General features: G+C 40.7%; 1 protein-coding gene across 1 annotated transcript in view; it reads right to left on the minus strand.

The window, feature by feature from the left end:
- Positions 1-1,059: 1,059 nt before the first annotated feature.
- Positions 1,060-25,584, minus strand: part of LOC122662974 (protein ACTIVITY OF BC1 COMPLEX KINASE 8, chloroplastic-like) — a 69,766-nt gene continuing 45,241 nt past the window's right edge. Inside the window, exons 8-15 of the mRNA XM_043858681.1 lie at positions 24,924-25,092; positions 24,655-24,776; positions 2,588-2,716; positions 2,407-2,505; positions 2,222-2,279; positions 2,055-2,130; positions 1,234-1,471; positions 1,060-1,146 (exon numbers count right to left, since the gene is read on the minus strand). Coding sequence (XP_043714616.1) covers positions 1,060-1,146; positions 1,234-1,471; positions 2,055-2,130; positions 2,222-2,279; positions 2,407-2,505; positions 2,588-2,716; positions 24,655-24,776; positions 24,924-25,092 — 978 coding nt within the window. The remainder of the gene's footprint in view (positions 1,147-1,233; positions 1,472-2,054; positions 2,131-2,221; positions 2,280-2,406; positions 2,506-2,587; positions 2,717-24,654; positions 24,777-24,923; positions 25,093-25,584) is intronic.

Here is a 25,584-nt window from a genome sequence, read left to right on the forward strand (position 1 = left end):
AAGGTCTACATCTGGCTATTGCACATTTTTGGGTGGTAATTTGGTCACATGGAGATGCAAAAAACAGCCTATTGTAGCTAGATCTAGTACAGAGGCAGAATTTAGGGCAATGGCTCATGGCGTTTGTGAACTCATATGGTTGAGAGGATTGACTTAGGAGTTGGGTTTTGATACTGAAGAAGCTATGCGACTCTACTGTGATAACAAGGAAACTATAAGCATTGCTTATAATCCGGTGCAACACGATAGAACAAAGCACATCGAAGTGGACTAGCACTTTATCAAGGAGAAGATAGACTTTGGCTGCATTTGCACCCATTTTGTGAAGACTGGTAATCAATTGGCGGACATCTTCACTAAAGGGCTTATTTCTCTTCAATTTGGTACTCTATCATACAAGCTGGGAATGCATGACATTTATTATCCAGCTTGAGGGGGAGTGTTAGAGTTTGTGTAATAAGGGTATTTTAGGAACTAGTTTGTTAACTAGTTACCTTATATTGTAATTTCCCTTTTTTACTTTTTACCTCCCTAGGGAGGTGTATGTAATTTCTTTCATATTATTAATAAAGTAATATAGGTGTGGAGGAGATATGTCTCCAACACACAACTTTACACCGAATTCTCTTCCTCTCCATTTCCTTGTCTTCTTCTCTTCTTCTCTCATCTTATTACTTCTTCCTTACATCCATTACCTGAATTCCAACTGAAATGTGCAATGATGTCAAAGAAGAATGCTACCATTTTTATTTTATTTTTTGGTTGAAAATTTGCTTTTGAGTTTCATGGAGAATTCCTGTAGGTGGTGGCAGCAGTATGGAATTTTCCAAACAATTTGCTGCTGGTTTTGGAGTAACCTGAAGGAGGTCCTATGGCCCGACAGGCAGCTATTGTCTGAAAGTTGCGTCCCTTTACTATTTGCTGGAGTACTTCGAAGAAATGCAAGAAGATTCAAAAACGAGGAGGCAGAGGTGAGAAGGGGGGGGGAGGGGGGCAGGAAAAGGTAAGAAACTGATCTCTGCATTGTACACGGGAAAGGGATTGGGTTTCTTTGCAAATCTAAAGATGGGGCTTCCCTTTTGATGTATAGGGTTCAGTTTGGACAGATTTCTGTACAGCATCCTGAGTGTACAGGCTGTTTATTTTCTGAAACATCAATACAATCATTAACTTTTCTTAAAAAAATCCTGATTTATTGTTTCCAATTTCAGTGTTTGACACGGTACCTCTGACAGGCCACAGCACATGTAATGTTCTCTTATTACATGAAACATAAAACACAGAAATGGAAGAAAAAAGGCAGTGGGCAATTAATGCATCTAGTTGGATATTCATATTCACCTGAATTCCTAGTATTTTATCATCATTGCCGAGCTGAACTAAGAATTGCCTCAGCTTGGCCTCCACATTAGATTGAACAGGTGTGTCATGGATCCACTGTGCATTTGTTGCTGGTCCCTTCTCGATGTTTCTGCAGCCCATTAATCCACATTGGAGTAAGATCAAATGAGTGGAAAAAATGGTGTAACACATTAAACTAACACTCAATTTTTTTTGGGGGGGCTGGGGCTGGAGAGGGGAATAGTTAAAACTGAAAGATGATTATGGTCGTCCAACTATTTTAGGTATTACTTCTTTTGGCATGTCTTATGATGAGCGGTTGGGGTCATAAGTGTTCTGACACTTTTGTATTTTGAGGGAAACTTTGGTCATTTTGTTTGTCACTCGAGTCCTTGTCTAGAACCTTTAAGGGATCTTCACTTCTTTACTCGTGTGGGTTCTGAATTGTTGGTCTTTAAGAGTCTTCATGCTACTGGGGCTTCCAGCTATTATTGTAAGAAAGGGATTGGATTCAGTATTTGAAGGTTTGGGATCTCCACCAGGGGTAATTTTAAAAAGGTTTTGGGTTTCTACATAGGGAAAATCTCTCTCTCTGTCTCATGTTTTTTTCTTTTCCATTTTAATTATTTACTTTCTGAAACTCCTACTGGAGTGTTTTGATTTTACCTCTCAATCAGCACAAGCAACAAGTTGAGATTAAAAAACAGGCTCACCCTTGTAAAGCAGCTTCAGCAAATGGTCTCATTATATCCAAATACACAATGCGAACATTCATCATAGATGAAAGCCCTGAAAATAATTAAACAATTGAATGAAGAAAACTAAATAGGCAAAGTAATTCCTCATTATGGACCATCCAGTGAATGTATTTAGGACAGACCTCGGAGAAGATTTAAAACACGTCCAAATATCACAGCATCACCTGGAAAAGCATCAACCTGCAGAATAATGTTGTCATGTTGTTCAATATGAATGGAAGTGTGAAGGTAAATATTAAAACAACTACGTTATGTCAAAATAGACAAACAAAGAGATGTATCAGTAGCAGGAGAACTTGGATCTTACAGGATTAAAACGTTTGACTTCTTTTTTGTCAAGTTTCATCTTTTCCTGGATGGCCCTCATATTTTTGGTTCTTTGCTCAGCTAAAGATTTCATGTTTTCCTTCGAAGATGGAAACAATCAGTATAAGATTTGGCTTACTGAAAACGAACAGACAATTTAAAAGCAGTCTCTGCATACTTACAATGGCTTCACTAGCTGGGGTGGAAGTACGAAAGAGTACACTTGTGATCTGCATAGCCTGCTCTGGCATGTCCAGACGCAACTTTAGTCCCATCTCTTCAAAGGCTGACAAAAGTGCTACATGATCTCCCTGTGGTGACCAACATGACAAAAATTCTCTCAACAAGGATTGTTTTTAAGATCTAGAACTCACCACAAGGAAAGAGAGAAGGATACAAGGTAACCAATTGCATGATACTTTCCCACCAAAAAAACCCATGATACTTTTGAGGATCTAATCTTCTACAAATTGAAAGATGACAACATTCACAACTACCACAACTACTGTGCCTAAAAGATCTTAAGTACTCTATGATCATCACATTCACTATGAAAATATTTCCTCACCTGTTTCATTGTGTGAATACAGCGTCACAGTATAGAACTGCTAGATATTTTCCTTATCTCTTAAAGTTATCAAGTCTTTCTTTTCATTGTAAAAAGGTCACTTTTTTGCATAAATACACATATGCATGAGGTGAGATATACAGCTGTAATGATTCTCATTCTTCAAATCTAATTCTTTTTTCCCCTTAAAAAACTATAACCGTTTGTTTTCTTAGGTAATCATCCTTAGTTGTGAATCATTCTAATTTTATCGTTTCATAAAGTTCCATTCAAGCTCTGCAATTTTTCTAAAATTGGTTCCACAGTATATAATTTTACAATGTCCCATGACATCCATTAATATCCATGAAATAACACTACTTTCACGTTGACCAAAGTTTAGACTGAAACTAATGGTATTTAAAACCCCACATGACAAGGAGAATAGCATCCAACATAGATAAAAGACATCTTACATAGCAACCCCAACAATTTGACATACATATACATTTACTTATATGCCTATCTAAACACATTTGTTGATTTTAAGATGTAGTCCAGGAGGGTGTGAATTGAAAATCCTAAGACTATAGCCCTAATTTAGTAGGATATGATAAAGCTACTGCAATAATCAATCACAAAGGAAAGACACAAGATTCATAAAGGTTCAGCAAATTCTGACGTCCTCTGCCTATCGCGAACTAAGACTTTTCACTGTGGTATAACTTTTCCCGGTTCTAGCCAAACCATTATAGTCCAGCTTTCCTAGGTAGGGAGGCACCTACTGTTTAGTGTTTACACAGCTCACACTTAACCAAAGTCCTGCTCACACTGTAGGGAATCACCTTGTGTTTTCCAAGCTAAAACTCAACCTAGTGGTTTAAAACAAGACAACCACTTACAACCCTGGTGTTTACATTGATTACATACCTAACCCACAATCCCATTCACACAGTGGGGAATCACATAGTGTTTCTGGATAACGCTCAACTTTCACTCACCCAGAAGTTCTTCTAAGTTTTTTGAGTTTTTGCAATTCAAGATAACAAGTCTCGCAATAAGCAGATATGCAAATCAAAGTAATGCAAGAGTCGACCTCGAACCAGAGAAATCAACGGGAGATCGATTGCAGCCAGGATTAACACAATAAGGATGAGACAGTTTAACATGCTTATCTGGCATCAACATCTAGGCAGTAACCCTGCAACTCCACTCCACCTGCAACACCCCCTCTCTCTCTCTCTCCTCCCCTACAACTCCACCCCACCATATGCTCATCAACCCCCGACCCATCCCCTGCTTCCCTACGGTAGTCATTGTAAACCTGCATTTTGCTCCATCACTAACAGTTGGATTTTTTTCTCCGGTAGGAAACTGATGTAGGAAGGAGCCCCTTTCAATGTCTGACCTCCCTGGGGTGGTGCCGTCACCAGCCAGGGGCCCCGGGCTCCTCCTCCCCCTAGCCCATCATCGCCTACCCTCCCCGAGCCCAGAACATGGTCCTCCCTTTTCTCCAGCAACTCTCCCTCCCTCCATGAAGGTTTCCCCCTTCATGTTGTCCCTCCTACCATCATCGGTGGCTCTAAAGCAGCCCATTATGAAGCTGACATGCTGTCCTTTGAAGCAAAAAAAGGGCAACCTGCCTTGTTGGGCACGTTATGGGTATCCACCCCCTTTCCCCTTGTAGGCTTCTCTTACAAAGCAATGGAAAACCGGCGATTGTTTTGAAACATACCTGATTGATAATGGCCTCTTCATTTTCAAGTTTGGTGATGATGTTGACAAAAGTCAAGTTCTGGATGGTGGTCCTTGGAACATCGGTAAAAATCCTCTCTTCCTCTGGCAATGGAACCGATACCTTGAGCTGAACCGGCTTGACCTAAGCTCCCTTCCCCTCTGGGTTTCTCTCCCTGGTCTCCCTCTGCACTTCTGGTGTGAGAAAGGGCTTAGCGTGATTGGCTCGGTGCTTGGAAAACCCCTCTACTCTGATGGTAGAACAAAGCTCCAGGATCGTCTCGCGTTTGCCCGTATTTGTGTGGAAGTTCCGGCTGACTCCCCACTGCCATCCTCTGTGCTTGTGGTTGACGACGAAGGCTTCTCCTTCATTTAGCCCATCAAATATGACTGAATCCCTCCCCATTGTTTATCCTGTAAAGCTTTCGGCCACTCCACCGATAAATGCATCACCCATCCCCCTTTGGATTGCCCTTTCACCCTCAACATCGACACAACCAACCTTTTTCCAGCCAACAGCTCCTCTGTTGCCCCCTCCAGTCCTCCTCAGCCCATAGCCTCCACTGCGATCCCTCCTGAAACCAACAGCCACATCATCTCTCTGTATCCTCCTCCCCTTTCCTCTCCCCAGCCCTCTGCTCTTCCTTCCCCTATTTAAGGCCGTCATCGAAGTCGTCTGCGCAACAAGCTCCGCCGCCGTGCCTCCGCTTCCACCTCCCCCCGTGGCCATGAGATCCCCTCTGATTGTCCTCTGGTTCTCCGATCAGGAACCATCGGTCACAACCGATTTCTGGTCTTAGGAACAGAGCCTGACCAACCTCACCCCTTCTCTCCTGAGCCTGGCGAGATTTTCTCTCAATCCCTGCTGGCGCTGTCACCACCATTGAAGACTCTGTCCTCTTCTGCTGAGTCGCTTTCGCCCTCTGTCGCCCTGGCTTCTCCATCTCCTTCTATCACTCCCATTTCTCCCCCTTTTAGCTTTGGGATTTCCGCCTATCTCAAGGGCATCAAAAAGCCCTTCTTATCTTCTCCGCCTGATCCCCCAATCATGGGACCAGTGGTTCGGCCCATCTCCCCCTCCTCTGCCGTTGTTTCGGTTGGGCCTATCAGTCCAATTGCTCCTGGTACCTCGTCCCTCTACTCCAACCCTGCTCTCTTGGCCCAGTCTTGTTAGGGCCTTAGTTCTTCTATTGATGCTCCCTCCTTTGAGCCCCAGCCTAAAACTTCCCCACCTTTAAGTGTGTTCCGCCGCCGTAACCCCAGTTCCCCTCCTTTCCCTAAGATTCGCCCCTACATTGCCTACTCCCTTCCCTGCGCTGAGAAGATTTTGCCTCTGAGTTTGTGGATCCGGGCTAGAGGTCTTGTTTCGCTGTGGCTGCCTTCGGGTTGTCTGGTTTGCCTTTTGCTTTGATTGCTTAGGGTGTAGCTCTTGTTTGGGCTCTTGCCTTTTATTTTGCTAGCCCTTGCCGTTTTGGCAGGTCTTGTATTTGGTTCGCGCTTGTTCCCCTCCCCCCCCCCCCTTTCTTTCCTTTGGTAATGAAATTATTTATTCACCCAAAAAAAAACTAAACAAAATAAGGATGAAGAAATTGAATAACTGAAACTTTTATTGCTTCTTTTAATTTTCTGTTTACATATGAAAGAACATAAAAAAAGGATAAGAAGAAGAAGAAGGGGATATGGATAGATGAAGGGGGAATAGGGATAGGAGGGGATAGGTTATCTCAGCCTTGGGTCTCTCACCCACAGCTATCTCAGCTATTGAACACAAGTCTTCACAGACCAAACACTTGCAAACAAGCAATAGAAATTCCATTAATCAAGTCTGACTTCAAATACAACTGACGGGGCCTATTGCTTCACAAAATAGGTCTCAAAAATAGAAACCAAACGAAAATAGAAACTAACTCTAACTAAAAGGAAACAAAGGACTGAAATAGATACTTAAGAAAATAGAGACTTCTAAATAAAAGCTAAACCTACTTTCTAAATTGAAATTAGAAACTAGTAGTACCTTGCTAAAACTGAATTTAGACACTATCTAATCTCCTATTATAACCAAACTGGAAAATAGAAACAAGGTAAACTAACATAGCTAAACAAAAATAGGAACAAACTGACCATATATGCCCCAAAATCACTGTTCACGTGAACAGTAACTTTGTTTTTGTTTTTAAATTTCTATCTTGGTCTCTTATCTACTTCATGCTTCTCTCTGGGCTGGGGCTGCCTTAGGTGATGCTCCATCGAACCAACAAAAACTTGCCACATCATCAGACCAGGCTGCCTTTCACTGCAGTCAAATCCCACAACCTTGCTGGGCTGGTTTTGGGACTTGTTCCTGCGGGTATATATGGGCTTGTGATCTACATGGTTCATTTTTCGGCGATATTTCGGTAATTTCGACACTACTGAGACGAGATGGGCATTCTAAATGAAAAAATGTTCAAATTTTGGAATATTTCGGTATATTTCGTTAAACAATGTGTGTTTAACTATTTATACATCAGGGTCTGAACGCATACTGTCAATCAAGGGTGCAAACCCAAAACACCACTTTGAGTTCATTTTTTTGCAATATAAAGGTTTAAATGTGTTTATTTAGCTTAAATAAGGGTGTACATGAAGTATCAGGCCTTAATATGGCCAAAAACCCACCGAGACGGAGTGCCGAAATATGGCAGAAAAATACCATATTTTGGCGAAATTTCGGTATATTTCGGATATTTCGGAAATCTCAACCAGCCTGAAATGGCGAGACGAGACGAGATTTTAAACCTTGGTGATCTACACCACAAAGCCCAGATACAAACCTCTGTCTAGGATGGATATACAAGATAAAGCACAAACTCTCACAACCTATTGGCCCTTGATAGATGATAAGATAATCCAAGCAATAAATGCTTCCAAAAGGGCTTAAGAGAGAAAAAAGGAAGTCCCTATTTATAGCTAAATTTATACAGTTATAAAACCAGCCGTTCATAACTATGGGACTTCCTATGGTTGATTGTCCCTTTCGGCTGATCGACCGTTTTGACTAGCCATTAGAGCCAATGGCTATTTTTAGCCTTCAAAGGTTATTTTGGCCGGTCAACTGTTATAGGCATTTGGTCAATTGTCTACAAATCAAAATCTAGACCTTGCTTTTGGGAAGTTTTTCTCCTCAGAGCAAGGCTATGTCCAGTTGATCGTTTGGTAAGCTGGTCATCTTTCCAAAACATATGACATCCGGATGATCGCCCGTCTAGATTGTCAATGTTAGTTGAGACTATGTAAGTCTCGGTATTAGTGCTTGGTGCTAATACTAAGATGGTTAGGGTAGTTTAGGTATTATGTTTTATTTTTCTTTTTCTTATTTTCCAGTTATGCCCTTGGTTAATTATATATATATTGAGTAGAGTGGGAAATCCAACATTAAGTTGTGACTCCCAAGTTGCACAAACTATCGCCTCTCTCTCTTGTTTTCTCTCTTTTTCTCTTCCTTCTTCTCTCATTATTTACATGGTATAAGAGCTTTAGGCACTGTTACATCTCCCTTAGTCTATTTTCTTCTCTTTTCTCCAGGCACCTCTCGGTATTGAAGTTCGTATCAGCTTGAGTGAAGATTGTCACTGAACCTTCAGGACTAAATATCAGCATCACCTTGTCAGGGTTTTGAGATAGATTTTTCACCAGGGTGAGCATTCAATTTTTTGTTTGGGTTTTTGGAATCGATTTTTGGAGTTTGCTGTATTTTTTTTGGAGTTTGCTGAAGAGATTGAATTTTTGTTTGATTAAGGATTTGAAGTCGATTTTTCTCAGGGCTTTTTGGCAAAGTCAATATTTGTCAGGGTTTTATTCGGAATCGATTTTTTCCAGAATTTTCACTTCTTGTTGCAACTTCACTCTATTTCTTGGCTGTGAATAATGTCTGAGCACTCGAAGAATGTGGTTACTGAGGTGTTATCCTCAACATCGAATCGTATTACTGAAAAGAAGCTGGAGGGGATTACCAACTTTCGACAATGGAAGAAAATTGATAAGTTGGTTATGACCGGACGTGATCAGCAGGATCACTTGTCAAAGACTAAACCTGATGATGATCCATTATGGGATACTATTGATGCAAGAATCTTGGGGGGACGCTGAATTCTATGGAGAACCAGATTGTTGATTTGGTGACTCACATTGACACTGTCAAGGATCTATGGGAGTATATTAATGTTCTGTATTCAGGACAGAACAACCTTTCTCGCATCTATGATCTATCTCAAGAGTTCTATAGGTCTGATCGAAATGGTCGCCCTTTGACCCAGTACTTTGTTGACTTCAAGTGGATGTATAAGGAGCTGAATTCTCTACTTCCTATCACTTCTGATGTGAAACAATGCAACATTAGCGAGAGCAGCTCGTTGTCATGGGATTTTTGGGAGGACTCAGGAAGGAGTTTGATTCAGTCCGTTGTCAAATGCTTGGTGGTGATAAGGTAGCTACACTATCAGATACTTTTTCCCGAGTTCTACACGTCTCTCGTGAGCATTCTTGTGATTCCACCCCAGTAGATACATCAGCCTTGGCTTATTTTCCACCTAACCGTGAGCCCAATAGTGGGACTGGTAATGGTGGTGGTCGTGGGGCTGGTTATGGTAAAACTCCTACTTCGGGTAATCAATCAGCTTCAGATAATTCAAGTTCAGTTAAAACTTGTCACCATTGTGGTCGCCCAGGACATATCCAACGTTTTTGTTGGAAACTTCATTGCAAACCACCTCAGCAATAATTTCCCAATTCTGCTGCTTCTACTGAGTCTGCTATTTCTTCATCTCTATAGTCTGAGGGTAAGACTGTGAAGATGTCTGAAGAGGAGTATGCTTGTTTTACCCAGTTTCAGATTTCTCAGTCATCCCAGCGTCCAATTGCTACATTTGTTCAGACAGGTAATGTCACTGCATGTCTTTCGACTACTTCCCGCCCCTAGATCATTGATTCAGGTGCCTCGGATCATATGACTGGTGTCTCAGGTATATTTTCCTCCTTTCACAAATTATCATCTAGCGTTACTTTAGCTGATGATTACTTAGCTAACGTAACTGGTACTGGTACCGTTCATGTTACATCTTCTTTGTCCTCGTCTTCAGTCCTTTACTTACTTGACTTTCCGTTTATTCTCTTGTTCGTTAATAGGTTTACCAAAACCTATAATTGTTCCGTAACCTTTTCCTCCGACTCTTGTGTATTTTAGGATCTTACAAAGAAGAAGGTGATTGGTAGAGATTGTGAATCAGAGGGCTATATATACTTTAGGACACTTCATCTGTGGCGTGTTCAAGTGTGGTGTCACCTCACCAAATTCATTATCGCTTGGGTCCTCCTTCGTTGGAGAGTTTAAAACTTTTAGATATCCGTTTTCGGTCTCATTCTAGTTTAAATTGTGATTCCTGTCAGTTTGGGAAACTTCACCGCGTGAGTTATCCTGCTAGAGTCAATAAACGGTCTAACCAACATTTTTCTTTAGTTCATTCTGATATATGGAGTTCTTGTCTAGTCGTTTCTAAGTTAGGCTTTCGTTATTTTGTTACTTTTGTTGATGACTATTTCAAAGTTACCTGGATTTATTTAATGAAAAATCGTTTAGAGTTGTTTTCTAATTTTTGTGCATTTGTGAATGAGATTGATACTTAATTTCAGACTCCTTTGCGTATTCTGCGTAATGATAATGCTAAGGAGTATTTTTCTGCTCCCTTTACTGAATTTATGGTTCTACGTGGTATTATTCATCAGTCCTCTTGTGCTAACACTCCACAACAATATGGTGTAGCAGAGAAGAAGAATAGATATTTAATGGAGGTCACCCGGTCTCTTTTGTTTGAGATGAAAGTGACTAAAACTTTTTGGGCAGATGCTGTTTTGACTGCGTATTACCTTATTAACCGCATGCCTTCCTTTGTTTTACATGGTGGTATTCCTTATTCTTTATTATTTCCTTCTACGCCTTTGTTTCACCACCACGCGTCTTTGGTAGTGCTTGTTTTATTCGTGATCATCGTCTTGGTGTTTTGAAGTTGGATCCTAGAGCTCTTAAGTGTCTCTTTGTTGGTTATTCTCGCACCTAGAAAGGTTATCGTTGTTACTAATTTGACTTACAGAAATACTGTTACTGCTGATGTTTCCTTCTTCGAATCCTCCCCTTACGATGAATCTTCTTTTGTTGTTTCCGAGTTGGATGATGATCTTCCAATATATGTTCTTCAGTCTCTTGTTAACCCAGTTCCACAAGTTACTTCACCACCATCGACACCACCCTCGCCACCTCCTATTGTGTACCAACGCCACCTATGGAAAGTTTGGGCCCCACCCGATTCAGCTGCTTTTGCTCCATCTTCTTTGCCGGCTGGTCTTGCAATAGGTACTTCTCCTTCCTTGGATACTTCCTTTGATCTTGATGTTCCTATTGCTTTTCGTAAAGGTGTTCGGAGTTGTACCCAAAACACCCTATTTCTAATTTTGTGTCCTATTCTGGTTTGTCTTCTTCTACCTTCCACTCATGTTTGACCATTGTTGAAAATCATCCTATTCCTAAATCTGTTGCAGAGACATTATCTATGCCTAGCTTCCGAGCTGGTATGAATGAGGAACTGTTGGCGTTGGAGGAAATTTAGACATGAGATCTTGTTCCCTTACCCTCAGGTAAATCGGCTATTGGTTGTCGTTGGGTTTAGGTGGTAAAGGTGAACCCTGATGGTTCCTTGGCACGTTTGACGGGCCGACTCGTGGCAAAGGGCTATGCCCAAATATATGGTGTGGACTATTGCGATACTTTTCTCTTGTGGCTAAGCTTACTTTTGTTCGTATTTTGATTTCACTTGTTACTACTCATCATTGGCCTTTATATCAGTTAGATGTTAAGAATGCTTTTCTACATGGGGATCTTCAAAAGGAAGTTTATATGGTGCAACCTCCTGGGTTTGTTGCTTAGAGGGAGTCTGGTCTGGTGCGTAAGATCAGTCTCGGGCTTGGTTTGGCCGGTTCACTGAAGTTATGTTAGAGTTTGGGCTAACATGGTGTGGTAGTGATCATTTAATATTTTTCCGACATTCTGATGCAGGGAAAATAATTCTTATTGTTTATATAGATGATATTGTTATTACAGGAGATGATGCTTCTGGTATTGAGAACTTGAAGGTGCATTTGCAGAAAAAGTTTCAGACCAAGGATTTGGTAAAATTGAAGTATTTCTTGGATGCGGAAGTGGCTCAATCAAGGAAAGGAATTTCACTTTCATAGTGAATATATGTTATTGATCTTCTTTCAGAAACAAGGATGTTGGGCTTTAAACCTCTAGATAGTCCCATGGTAATGTTTTAGGTGATCCTGAGAAGTATTAGAGGCTTGTTGGGAAATTGAATTATCTAACAGTGACTCGGCCTGACATTGCATTTCCTGTTCGTGTGGTCAGTCAGTTTTTGTCTACTTCTCGGATGTCTCGCTGTGAGGCAGTTGTGCATATCTTGCATTACCTCAAAAAGGCTACTAGACGTGGTCTCCTTTATAGTGATCATGGCCATAGGCGGATAGAGAGTTTTTCAGATGCTAATTGGGTGGGATCTCCAGTTGACAGGAGGTCAACTATAGGTTATTGCACGTTTGTTGGAGGGAACCTCGTGTCTTGGAAGAGCAAGAAACAGACAGTGGTTGCTCGATCCAATGCAGAGTCAGAGTATCGGGCCATGGCACAGGCTACTTGTGAACTAATGTGGGTGAAACAGTTATTGATTGAGCTTGGATTTTTAGAAGATTCTCCGATACAATTATGGTGTGATAAACAATCTGCTGTCCATATTGCTTTGAATCCTGTGTTTCATGAAAGAACGAAACACATCAAAGTAGACTGTCATTTTGTTCGAGAAAAGCTGCAACAAGGGCTGACTTCTCATCATCATGTTCATACAAGAGAGCAACTTGCAGATGCTTTTACAAAGTCTTTGGGAGTGCAAGAGTGGATTATATTTGTAACAAGCTGGGCATGATTAACATCTATGCTCAAGCTTGAGGGGGAGTGTTAGTTAAAACTATGTAAGCCTCGGTATTAGCCATAGTTGTCATGGCGTCGCCATGGCAACGCCATGGCGTCGCCACGCCATGGCGTCCTGGCGCTGGAGAGGGTTGCATGGCGACCTACGCCATGGCGACCCTCTTTGATTTCTTCTTCCTGTCTCTCTTTCCCTCTTCGATTTCTTCTTCCTGTCTTCGATTTCTTCTTCCCTCTTCGATTTCTTCTTTCCCTCTTCAATTTCTTTCGATTTCTTCTTTCCCTCTTTGATTTCTTCTTCGATTTCTTCTTCCTGTCTTCTTTCCCTCTTCGATTTCTTTCGATTTCTTCTTTCCCTCTTCGATTTCTTCTTCGATTTCTGAATTTTCTTCTTAAAACTTGAGAAACAATAGAGAAAAAACTAAAACATGGCTCGAGTATACATCTATTAACACATTAAAAATAGAGAAAATAAAAAATAAAACATAGTCGACATGCTCGCCATGGCGTTGCCATGGCGGGCGACATGTCGATATATCGACGTGACACCCCTCCACCGACTTGGATCGCCGTGACGCCGTGACAACTATGGTATTAGCGCCAGGTGCTAATACCGAGATGGTTAGGGTAGTTTAGGTATTATGTTTTATTTTTCTTTTTCTTATTTCCTGTTATGCCCTTGGTTAATTATATATATTGAAAGAGTGGGAGATCCAACATTAAGTTGCAAATCCCAAGTTGCACAAACTATCGCCTCTCTCTCTCTCGTTTTCTCTCTTATTCTATTCCTTCTCTTATTATTTACAGTCTACAAAGGCTACTCAAACCTGTCTTTCGCTGGTTTCGTCTGTCTCTTCAAGCCAGTCCCTGCTCTTGTACACCTCAACAGAATGATGTTGCTGAACGGAAAAACCGCCACCTGCTAGAGGTTGTCCGTTCCTTAATTTTTCACATGCATGTTCCTAAATACCTTTGGACTAATGTAGTTCTTACAGCTTGCTATTTAATAAATCGCATGCCATCTGTTGTGCATGGTAATTAGTCTCCATTTTCTGTTGTTTTTCCTAATGTTACTTTGTTTTGTTTGCCCCCATGTGTGTTTGGTTGTGTATGCTTCATTGTTCGAGAACTCGCGAGGTCTCAGCGAGATTTCAGTTATTTTGAGAAACTGAGTCGAGTTCCAATACGATATTAAAAAGTACACTATCTCAACGAGATCTTGGATCTCGGGTTGACCTAGAACTCGACCCATCTACCTCTTGATTTACTTACCTAACTCGACAGAACTCGACATATCTCGGTCGAGTTCTGTCCAAAGCTCCCAACACTACTCTCTTCTTCCCCATTTGAAGCTCCTTCTTCATTTTACCTATGGATTTCAAGACTTGACCTTCGGGAGAGGTGATTCAGCTGCACATTTGAAGGATTCAACTACACATCTTCAAGATTCATCACAAATTTGAAGGATTTTTCAAAGACAAACTATTTTTCCCCAAATCTATTTTTTCATGGCAACCACCTCTTCTATACCCTAGGATAAGGGACTTGGAATATGTTGATGACAACACTAATATGAGTGTTGTGACAAACTATGTGCAAAACTACAGCAACACTATGACATGGGAATTTTATATGGATCGTATTGGGACTGAATACATTAACATATCACATTTTATGTAACATTTGTTTAAAGATTGATGTATTGTACACTTTAACATTTCTAATACTTATTTAAGTTATTTTTTACATTAATTGAATGTTTTGATTGCTTTCTATTACTAAATTATGTGTAGAGTAGGGTATTTTAGTACGTCGTCGCCTACCAACCTATGGTCCGAAGTGAAACTCATATTTGGCCTTTGTTTTTGCAAAATCTGATAGTGCCATTGTGTTTAAATGGCCTAAAATAGGCTGAATACCAAGTTTCAGACCCAAACTAGGTCTAAAACCCACCAAGTTGAAGCTTCGAGTCGAAAAAAAAAATGCACCAACTCAACGAGATCTCGACTCGACTCGGTTTTTCCAAAGGTCGAGTTGGTACCGATTTCCGAGTTTTAGTACCTTGGTATGCTTTGTTCACAACCTTCGCCCTCCCTGTACTTGATAAATTATCTCCGCGTGCTACCAAGTATGTGTTTCTTAGTTATGATCACACTCAGAAAGGTTATTGTTGAGAATGGAATAATGACTTGTGATATTAAAATCACAGCCTCTCTTTATTTATGATAATATTTGGAACATTCTAGAATAGGTACAAGGACTGAAATATCCCTATGACAAAAATACCCTTGAACTCATATTACAACACTCCCCCTCAACTTGGTGCATAAATATCAAACATGCCCAACTTGCTAACTATAGAACAAAAACTCTTACTACGAATTCTCTTAGTGAGAATATCAACTAATTGTTCACTGGACTGAATAAAAGGGACACCAATATCTCCTTGATCTAACTTCTCCTTGATGAAGTGGCGATCAATCTCAACGTGTTTGGTTCTATCATGTTGAACTGAATTATGTGCAATATTTATTTCTGATTTGCTATCGCAATAAAATCGCATAGGCAGTTCAACACCAACACATAAGTCTTGAAGAAGTCCCTAGAGCCACAAAAGTTTGCATATTCCATGGGCCATAGCCCGAAATTCAACTTCTACACTAGACCGGGCAACAACAACTTGCTTCTTGCTTCGCGAGGTTGCCTTCAAGAGAGCTTCGATAAAGCTCAAAGATGGACCTCAAACAACTAAATAGGTTGTAAAGAACCTATTCCATACTCCTTCACAGCTGTTTCACATAGAGGTCTCCTCTTTGGAATCCTAGGGTTTAAGGGATTCCAAAGAGAGAAAAAACAGGAGCAGAAAAAGAGGGATACGACTCTCAAACCTGAGAGCTCTGATACCAAGTTGAGTTTTAGGTTAGAGCTGCAAGGAAAAGAAGAAGAGAAGGTTGAAGAAGAAAGAGGAAGAGAAGAGAGGAAGAAGGAAACAAGGGAGAAGAGAAGAAGGTGTTACGGTTGTAAGCGTTGTGTGTGTGAGTCTCCTCCACACAGCTATATTGATTCATTGATAATAATAAACATATTACATCCACCTCCCTAGGGAGGTAAAAGGTAAAAGGTAAAAGAGAAAGAAAATACATAATAGGACTGCTAGAACTTAACCAGTTCCTAAAATACCCTTAGACCAAAATATCTAATAACTCTAACAGGATTTCCATAATACACTTCTTCTTCTAGCTCCCCATGAAGAAATGCATTCTTCACATTGAGTTGTTAAAGATCCCATCCTTGGTTAACAACACAGGAAATGATTACCCTGACAGTATTCATCTTGGCAACTGAGGCAAACTTTTCCTGACAATAAATCCCATTGGTTTGGGTAAAGCCTCTAGCCACTAGTTGTGCCTTGTATCTCACCACCGATCCATCAACCTTCTACTTTACAGAAAAAACCCATTTGCAGCCAACGGGTTTCTTACCTGGAGGAAGTGAGACCAAATCCCAGGTGTCATTTTTTTTTCCAGGGCACTCATCTCTTCATTCATCGCTTCCTTGCACCTCAAATTAGTTAATACCTTCTGCCAGGTGTTAGGAATAGAAACAGAGGACAAGGAGGAAATAAAGGCATGGAAAGAAGAAGAAAGAGAATTATATGAAACAACATTAGAAATGGGATGCTTAGTACAAGCATAGTTCAAAATCTCGTTTTGTTTCAGTCGAAATTTCGAATACTTCGAGTATTTCGGTCGAGTCGAATGCAATATTTTGGAAATTTCGGAAATCTCGGTAATTTCGTTCTAAAAAATGCATTGTTTCATCGAAATTTTGGTTATTTTAGTCATTTTGGCATTTTACACCCACAAATGGCCAAGCAAAACTCATAGAAAATACAATATTTCGATGTTGGTATCTCGGAAATTTCGGTCTGGCCGAAATGGCCTTCCGAAACGAGATTTAATACTATGAGTACAGGTTCTTTGTGGCTTATGAATAGCAATTGGTAAGTCAAGAGAAGGATCAGATGCAGACTTACCAGAATGAGAACTCGGAACAGGTAGTGCCGATTGAGTGGGAGCAGTGGTAGTGGTTCTTTTATGCCACATTCCTCGAGAGAAAGTCTTCAAGGTATTGGGCTCCCCAGCCTCCTACTGAATTAAAGTCTGCTCCTACTCCCCCAGAATCAAAGGCTGCTCTTGTTCTGCTCCAGTTAAACCATCCTCAAGTTCTATGGATGTATCTTCTACTGTGGGCACATAAACATCCACCAATGGTTTGATGAGAGGCACCTCTTCACTTATAGTCTCCCCCTAGGGAGGTTCTTGGATGGAGAAATAGACTTCAGATTCCCGAAAAACTACATCCATGGTGACTAGTAAATTCCTAGTAGGTGGTTGATAGCACTTATATCCTTTCCGAGTAGCAGAGTAACCCAAAAAAATGCAATGAAGTCCCTTGGGATCAAATTTCCCAATGACGTGATGATTTCAAGCAAAAACAACACACCCAAATACCTTAGGTGGCACTACAATGGAAAAGGACCCAAATAAGACTTCAAGGGGACAGCGAGCTACAAGTACTCGTGCAGGCAGCCGGTTGATAAGGTAGGCAGCAGAAATCACTGCATCACCCCAAAAACGAGGAAGAACAATCATGGTAAACATAAGAGATCTAGCAACTTCCAAAAGATGCCGGTTCTTCCTTTCAACGACACCATTTTGGGCTGGAGTGTCCACACAAGATGTCTGGTGTATTATCCCATGGGTAGACAGATAGTTCTGAAACGACCCATCTATGTATTCTTTTCCATTGTCTGTTCTCAAAATTTTCACTTTGGCATCAAACTGAGTCTGAATAATTTGGTGAAAAAACTAAAAGCAGGATGCATCACTTTTCTGATGCATAAGGTAAACCCAGGTAGTATGACAAAAGCAATCAATGAAGGTAAAAAACCACAGGAAATCAGAAGTAGAAACACAACAGGCAGGGCCACACACATCAGAGTGAATTAAACCAAATGGATTTAAACTTCTACTATTTGAAACCGGATAAATATCTCTAATCTGTTGTGCAAAGATGCAAGCATCACAAAAAAAATCATTTGGGTTACAACTTTTTACTAAACTGGGAAATAAGGTAGATAAAACTCCTAAAGGAAGGCAGCCAAATCTTTGATGTCACCTATGTAGTTCGGCCAAGGCAGATGCAGATGAGTCAGAACGAGAGACCAAAGCTGATTGGGATGATGGAGAACTATCCAACATGTAGAGACCATCAACCACCTTACCACTGCCAATCGTACGACCCGTTTCCAAGACTTGGAAAGCACAATGGTTAGGAAAGAAAGTTACTTTGCAATGCAAATCACTAGTTAGACTACTAATAGAAAGTAAATTGGTAGAAAATTTGGGGACATGCAAGATAGAAGAAAGAGATAAAGAAGGACTGCACTTAATGGTACCCTTCCCTGAAACAGAGGAAACTGACCCATCAGCCACACGGACTTTATTGTTACTTGACAATGGAAAGTATTGAAAGAATTGAGAAGAGGAACCAGTCATGTGGTCAGTGGCACCCGAGTCAATTATCTAAAAGGTGGACATGACCAAGGCACATTGGCCACCAAAGGGAATACCTGATGGGGTGGATGAAGATGGACCAGAGGTCCCTGGCAAAGAGGTAGCAGAGGCTGCAGAAGGTGCTGATGAAGAAGAGATGTCAAGCCGAGTCATGAGATGACGAAGATGCTGAAATTCCTCCTGAGATAGAGGCTAGTCTGATGTGGTGTCCTCAAATGAAGTCTGATTAGCTCTAGTTGTAGAAGAACGATCCTGCCCACGTCCTTGGGTATCATTGGGACGCCCATGTAATTTTCAGCATTTGTCTTTAGTATGTTGTTCCTTGCCACAAAAATCACACTTCACCTGTACACGATCAGTAATGGAACGATCATCAGTACCATGAGAGAGTACCCCATGGGATGAATGTTGTGGGTTGGTGAAGAAGGCAGAACGCTCCTGGGTAACTGGGTGAACCATAGCAGTGCGACGGCTTTCCTTTGATTGCACCATAGCATATGCTTACTCAAGAGTAGGGAATAAATCACAGTTTAGGACATGAGCCCGAATCTAATCAAACTCAATATTCAGTCCACCAAGGAAGTCAAATACACGAAGACCGACTTCCCACTTTTTGAAGGCAGTAGCATCAACATCACAGATAGCAGTGAAGGGGGCCCATAACAATTCAACTGTTGCCACATGCTACGTAGATTAGAGTAATATTGGGAAAGAGACGACTCCTATTGCTTTGTAGCATGTATTCTCTGCCGGAGTTCATAACATTGGGTAGTATTACTGATCTAGGAGCAAGCTTCCTTGGCCGTCTTCCAAATTTTGGTAGCAGTATCAAGAAGGAGATAGCCACCAGCAATTTCAAGATCCATGGAGTTGATGAGATATGACATCACGACTCACGAGAAAGTTGGATGTCATCCATTTATCTTGAGTAGGATCAGCTTCAGTAAGCATAACAAATGTCCTTGTGATATAACCTGAAAGACCACAGGAACCAATGGCTAGAAAGCAAGACCTCAACCACATCAAATAATTGCTCCCATTTAATTTAATGGGGCTGGAAGGGACCGGAAGGAAGTCATGCTGATTAGCTCCTTCATATCCGGTAGATGTGGTGATCTTAGAATCAGTCATAGTTGATTATCAAGAAATAACTCAATCAATAGATCATCAACACCTGTAAGACATCCCAAAATAAAACATCAAAAAATCCCACTGAAAAAAGGGATTTAAAACATGGCAGGTATAAGGCCCCTTGGTGGGAGATAATACACCACCAAGGGTGAGGAAGAAGAGGTGGAAGGGTGTGGTGGACTCGCGATCAAGAGAAAGGGAGGTCTGTGACAGTGACTACGAGGGCGGCGGCTGGTGACGCTGAAAGTGAGACGAGAGAGAGAGAGAGAGAGAGAGAGGAGGCCTCTGGCGGTGGTGGCGGTGCTTGAAAAAACCGAGAGGAGAGAGAGTGGCGACGAAAGTTGGTTGGGCTGTCGGCACAAAAAACGAGAAAGAGAGAAAGGGAAAATAAGTTCTAGGGTTTCGGGATGGTTGGCATTAGGGTTAGGATCATGATGTAGATCCTAGCTCTGATACCATGTTGAGAATGGAATAATGGCGTATGATATTACGATCACAGCCTCTCTTTATTTATAATAATGAGGAACATTCTAGAATAGGCACAAGGACTAAAATACCCCTATTACAAAAATACCCTTGAACCCATATTACAACAGTTAGAAATGTTATGATCCCATTTCCAGTCAATACCTTGTCAGTGTTGATGTTACCTTCTTTGAATCTACACCATGCTTCTCTTCTGAGAGCCGTCAGATGGATGTTGATGATCTACTGCCTCCACCAATTGCAGCCTTCATTCCACTCACTGGCTCTTTCCATGATAGTGCTCAAGCTAAATAGTTGCAGGTCTACAAGCACCGTCCCAAGTCTACTCCATCGAACCAAGCTGCTCCTTCGCAACTGCCCTCTACTTCATCATACTCCTTAGCTGGGGATCTTCCATCTCCTGACTTGCAAGTTATTCTTCGTAAAGGTACTCATACTTGTATTCAACAACCTCATATTGCTAACCTTGTTTCTCAAATTGTTACTGTGTCTCTCACCTTCTACCTTTACTTCGCAACATTGCCTTATCTTTATTTACTATCTCTGTCTATACAAAGTATCAAGAAGCATTGTTGCATCCTAATTGAAAACATGCCATGGATGTTGAGATGGATGCTCTGTTGGATCGTTGGACTTGGAGTCTTATTAACTTTCCTTTAGGGAAGGATCTTGTGAAGTTTCGTTGGGTGTCCACAATGAAATATCTTCCAGATGGCTCCGTTGAGCGAGTCAAAGCTCGTTTGGTTGCAAAAGGCTTTACTCAGACTTATGGTGTCGACTATTTTGAGATCTTCCCTCTAGTAGTGCGTATTAATTCTTTATGAGTTCTTATCTCCTTGGTTGTCAATCTTGATTGGCCTCTATTTCAGCTCAATCAAAAGTGTCTTTCTTTTTGGTGACCTTGAGGAAGAAGTTTATACGGAGCAACCTCCAGGGTGTGTTGCTTAGGGGGGAATGCGTATAAGGTTTGCCATCTTCACAAGGTTATATGGGCAAAAACAGTCTTCCATGCCTGGTTTGATAATTTTAGTAAAGTTATTGGTGTCCATGGTTATTCTCAATGTTTCTCTTATCATTTGTGTTCGTTCGTCAGGGGGATTAGGTCGTCATCCTAGTTGTGTATGTTGATATCATAGTTTCTGGTAATGACTCTTCTAGCATTGAAGAGGTCAAGGCATATTTTCATCGGCACTTTCAAATGAAGGACTTAGGGGTGCTTAGGTATCTTTAGAGAATTGAAGTCATTTGTTGCAAGAAAGGGGTCAGTTTGTCTCAAAGGCAATATGTTCTAGATCTTCTATCTGAGACCGGTATGTTGGGCTATATGCTCACTGGGATCCAAACATGAACCTTAGGGTGTGTGATGACAAAGAGTTTGTGGATAAACATCGGTATAGAACACTGGTTAGGAAACTTATTTATTTAACTGTCCCATCTAGATATTTCCTTTGCAGTTGGAGTTATTACTTATTAGTCAGTTTATGGAGAGTCCAAAATATGCTCATTGGGATGCTTCTTGTCGGATTTTGAGGTCTTAAAGGTGCTCCTGGCAAAGGTTTTATTTATTGTCGTCATGGTCACACGGATATTATGGATTACTCTAATACTGATTGGGCTGGTGCTGCCGACGATCGAAGATTAACTACTAGTTAGTGCACCTTCGTTGTTGGTAACCTTGTGTCCGGGAGGAGTAAGAAGCAGACTATTATGGCACGGTTGAGTGCTGCAGCTAAGTATAGATCTATGGTTCACAATGTAATTGAGTTGATGTGGTTGAGGTCAGTCATACATGAATTGGGGTTCTCCGTCACTAAAGCTATGAAGATGTATTGTGATAGTCAAGCTGCAACATATATTGCCAGTAATCCTGTTTTTCATGAGAGGACTAAACATATTGAGGTAGATTGTCGCTTTGAAAGAAATGTGGTGATGCAGAAGGTGACCTCATCTCTGTTTGTTAACTCTGGCAATCAGCTTGGTGATATAGTTCATGAAGGTTCTGGTCCTGCCTGCATTTCTTAGTGGTTGTTCCAAGCTGGGTATGGGAAATATATATGATGAAGGAACAAGAGAGACTCTCAAACCTGTAAGACAAGAGAGAAAGGGCGATATTCATGACTAGGTCAAAATAGACCCACACGCCTCCTATTTATACACTCATATATGGAAGCCCTAATACATGCGAAAAGATGCAAATGCCCCTAGTATACAATACAAAAAATTCGGGTCGGGGGAAGAGAAAACAGTACTTCCCTGCTAATAACTCTAACAATATATACTCCAGCTTGAGAGGGAGTGTTAAACTCTGTATCATCTTGCGAGGTCCATGAACCTTACAGCATAGTATCATGTCTAAGAGTTAATGTTTATCTTTTCTATTGTAATCATTGTAATTAGACTTTAGGCTTAAGCTTAGCTAAGAAGAGTTTTATTCATAGTATGTAATAGGTATTTGACTCTTAGTAGTTAACTACTATGAGTCCATTGAATTAATAAATAAAAGAGGTGGCAGGTGCGATAGGATATACAGTCTATCGCACAACCCTTCATCTTCTCCATCTCGCCATTCTACTTCCTCTCCTTTCTCTTTCTCTGGTTCTAGTCACTGGTTTCTTTTGTTTCTGGTATACTTTCAACTATTAACTTATCTCCTAAGAGATTAGTTGACTCCCTTGTCATCTTAAGTGACTTAATATACATCATAAAGGGAATCTAGACGACTTAAGTGATACATAGCACTATAAATGAATTTACAAGTAATTACCTAATACTATGGTCACTTGAAGCTTGGTCTTGATCACCTCATTCCACTGATGTGCGTTGCTTGTTCCAAGTGGCATTCGTCCATTTCTTGAATAACCTTAGCTTGATGAAGCTTGTATGTTGTGACCATCAACTTCTTGATTGCTCTACAAATGAGGATTGCTTGATACATCCAGTTCAGCACAGGCTTGATGTTTGCTTGCTTCTTCGATTGTTCTTCTTGAGCTTGTTGGGAATGTATCAACCTTTCAACACTCAACAAATCATTAAGTGCACGAGGCTCCCACCACTGCGGGGTCTGGGGAGGGTCATAATGTACGCAGCCTTACCTGCTTTCGCAGAGAGGCTGTTTCCAGACTCGAACCCGTGACCACTTGGTCACAATGGAGCAACCTCACCGTTGCACCAAGGACCGCCCTCTAACACTCAACAAATCATTAGTATTCCCAAAACCCATCATGACCATTAGATTCATCACCAAGGTGTCCAGTTTTCCAGACTGTTGCCTAGGTGTTTATGTTTTATCATCACCAAAAGATGTTAACCTATCTTGGAGGATTGAGCAAGTTCCAATACGACAACAATATTTTCTTTGTAGGAAATCTACTAGGTGTTTAAGACAATTGTGTTTCATTTTGATGCGAACACATACAATTATGTTTTCTGCACAGGGAATCTCTTTCTCTCGATCACTGTCACTCCTCTTTCCTCCTTCAAAACGACAAGGAGAGGGAAAAAGTTTCTAGCAGTTTTGATTACATTGCAAGTTGGTCTCTGACAGGTGTGGACACTGCCAGAGATGAGAAATGTTTTGTCCTTGTTAAATAGCTAAAAACTTTCATGACAAGGAAACAACTAACTACTTTCTGGTTATCCATTTCTAGTAATACTGATGCGGGTGCATGATCACTACCATTGGATGTGGCGTGATACTTTGCATCTTGGTTGTAATCTAATAGTGTAGGCCTAGATGTATACGATAATTTTTTTATTTCTTAATCTTTCCTTTTTTTAAGTGAAGTTAAGAGTAGTATTATACTGTTTTATTTAAGTGGGGCCCATTGGTATGTCGTGTTAGGGAGTTTAATGGAACATTAACTAGTAGATGGCATGAAGATCCTGTGAGGCCCATTCTTTCGGCATCATAGGAAAGTGTTATGAAGCAAAGTAAGTCTCTAGAAGAGTCCTATTACATGTTTCTAAGTTAGTTTAGTTATTTTAGGAAGTTCGATAATAAGAGGATTCGTTTTCCTTGTACACATTTATTGATCAGTTGAGAAGAAATAAAGAAATTTAGTGGAAACGTGTCTCTCGATTTCGTCTCTCCCTTCTCTCTCCTCTCTCTCTCTCTAGTTTTTCTCTCCTCTTCCTTTTTTCCTTATCCCATCAATCTCCCTTGTTCCTTACCTTCTCTCCCCCACCCCTATTTTCCACAATTCCACCTTTATTCCCCTTCTTTTCTCCCCATCACAGGCTGCTGGAAATTCATAACCAGCAGGCTTCTCAGCTCTTAGATCATTTGATAAACCCTTAGACCTGGGCCTGTGTTACAGACAATCGAACCCTTCGTTCCTACTCTGGGATTACCGCTAGCTGGCTGCACCAAATACCCGATGACATAACAATATTTTTCACCTTCGATGATTTCCAACTTCTTTCTGGAAACTATTAATAATCAAGAAACACCATAGATCCTTACCAATAAAAAATAACATTAACAATGGAAACACCAAGGATTTACTTGTCTAAAACTACAATCTACTGATGCACAAACAAAAAGCAATGGTAGCCCATTTCTGTATCTACATGATAACAGCATATACAATAAATGGTACCCTTAATTATGAAAATGCAAGGAAAATGGTTTATACCAGTATAAACTACCCTTCTTCATAAGTGATCCTTGTTGGCCTCTCCCCCCCCCCCCCCAACCCCCGGGTGGCAGAAAAAAAAAAGTTTTTGACATTCTTCTGTTAACAACAAAAAATGCATAGTACAAACCTCAGCAGATGCTAGAAACATTTTTGCAAGTGCATGCTTCATAGAACTTGACAATGACTTTGTAAGTCCAAAGTCCAGTAAAATGGGGCGATGAGGGGGTTCCTTGCTCACAAGAAAATTCCCTACAAGAAGGTATCAAGCAAAGCATCCATTAATAAGCAACATACTAAATCTGGAACATGTCAAATTAACTACAAAGTAAATATAAAAGTTTCTGGAGAGAATGACTATCCTGAAAATAATTCAAAAGCATGGGACATAGAGGATACCAGGATGAGGGTCACCATTGAAAAATCCATCAACATAAATTTGGTGGGCATATGCACGAGTGATTTCTTCAACAAGCTTTTGTTTGTCAACACCTAAAGCTTCCAGAGATTCAATGTCATTTAAACGAACTCCATCCATATAATCGAGAATGAGGACCTTCTCAGATGACTGTCATTTGAAAAACAAAGAGCTTAAGAGGAATGATAGAAAAAATGAGGGGAAAGGAAAAGAAACAACAGTATTATTCCCATCAGCAACAATGAAATAATATTTCAGCAGCATCCTCTAAATTTTTTTCACTAAGATTATTCTCGCTCAATTAGGTCTGAAATGTTGACACTTGAGGGCTCTTTGGTAAAGTGACCCCTTTGCTCTTCCCCAAATCGACCAAACATAAATCACCTCTGATTTTCCCTAGGATCCAATAACTAGAGATCAGAGTCATCACCAATGACAGACTCCTAGTGCCACCAATGGCTGATGCTTCTCCTTTTCCATTACTCCCTGGCAATTAATTTTCTAATGGAATAGAAATAAACCCCGTCTTTATTGTGTCCACAACAATCAGATTTTGCATTTTATGGCTAGCTCCTCTCCCTCTCGTTGAGATCTGCATCCATAGAGAAGAGAGGCAACAATTACCAAAGGAAACCGCAAGTG

The sequence above is a fragment of the Telopea speciosissima genome, chromosome 5, assembly GCF_018873765.1.
Source record: "Telopea speciosissima isolate NSW1024214 ecotype Mountain lineage chromosome 5, Tspe_v1, whole genome shotgun sequence".
NCBI lineage: Eukaryota > Viridiplantae > Streptophyta > Magnoliopsida > Proteales > Proteaceae > Telopea > Telopea speciosissima.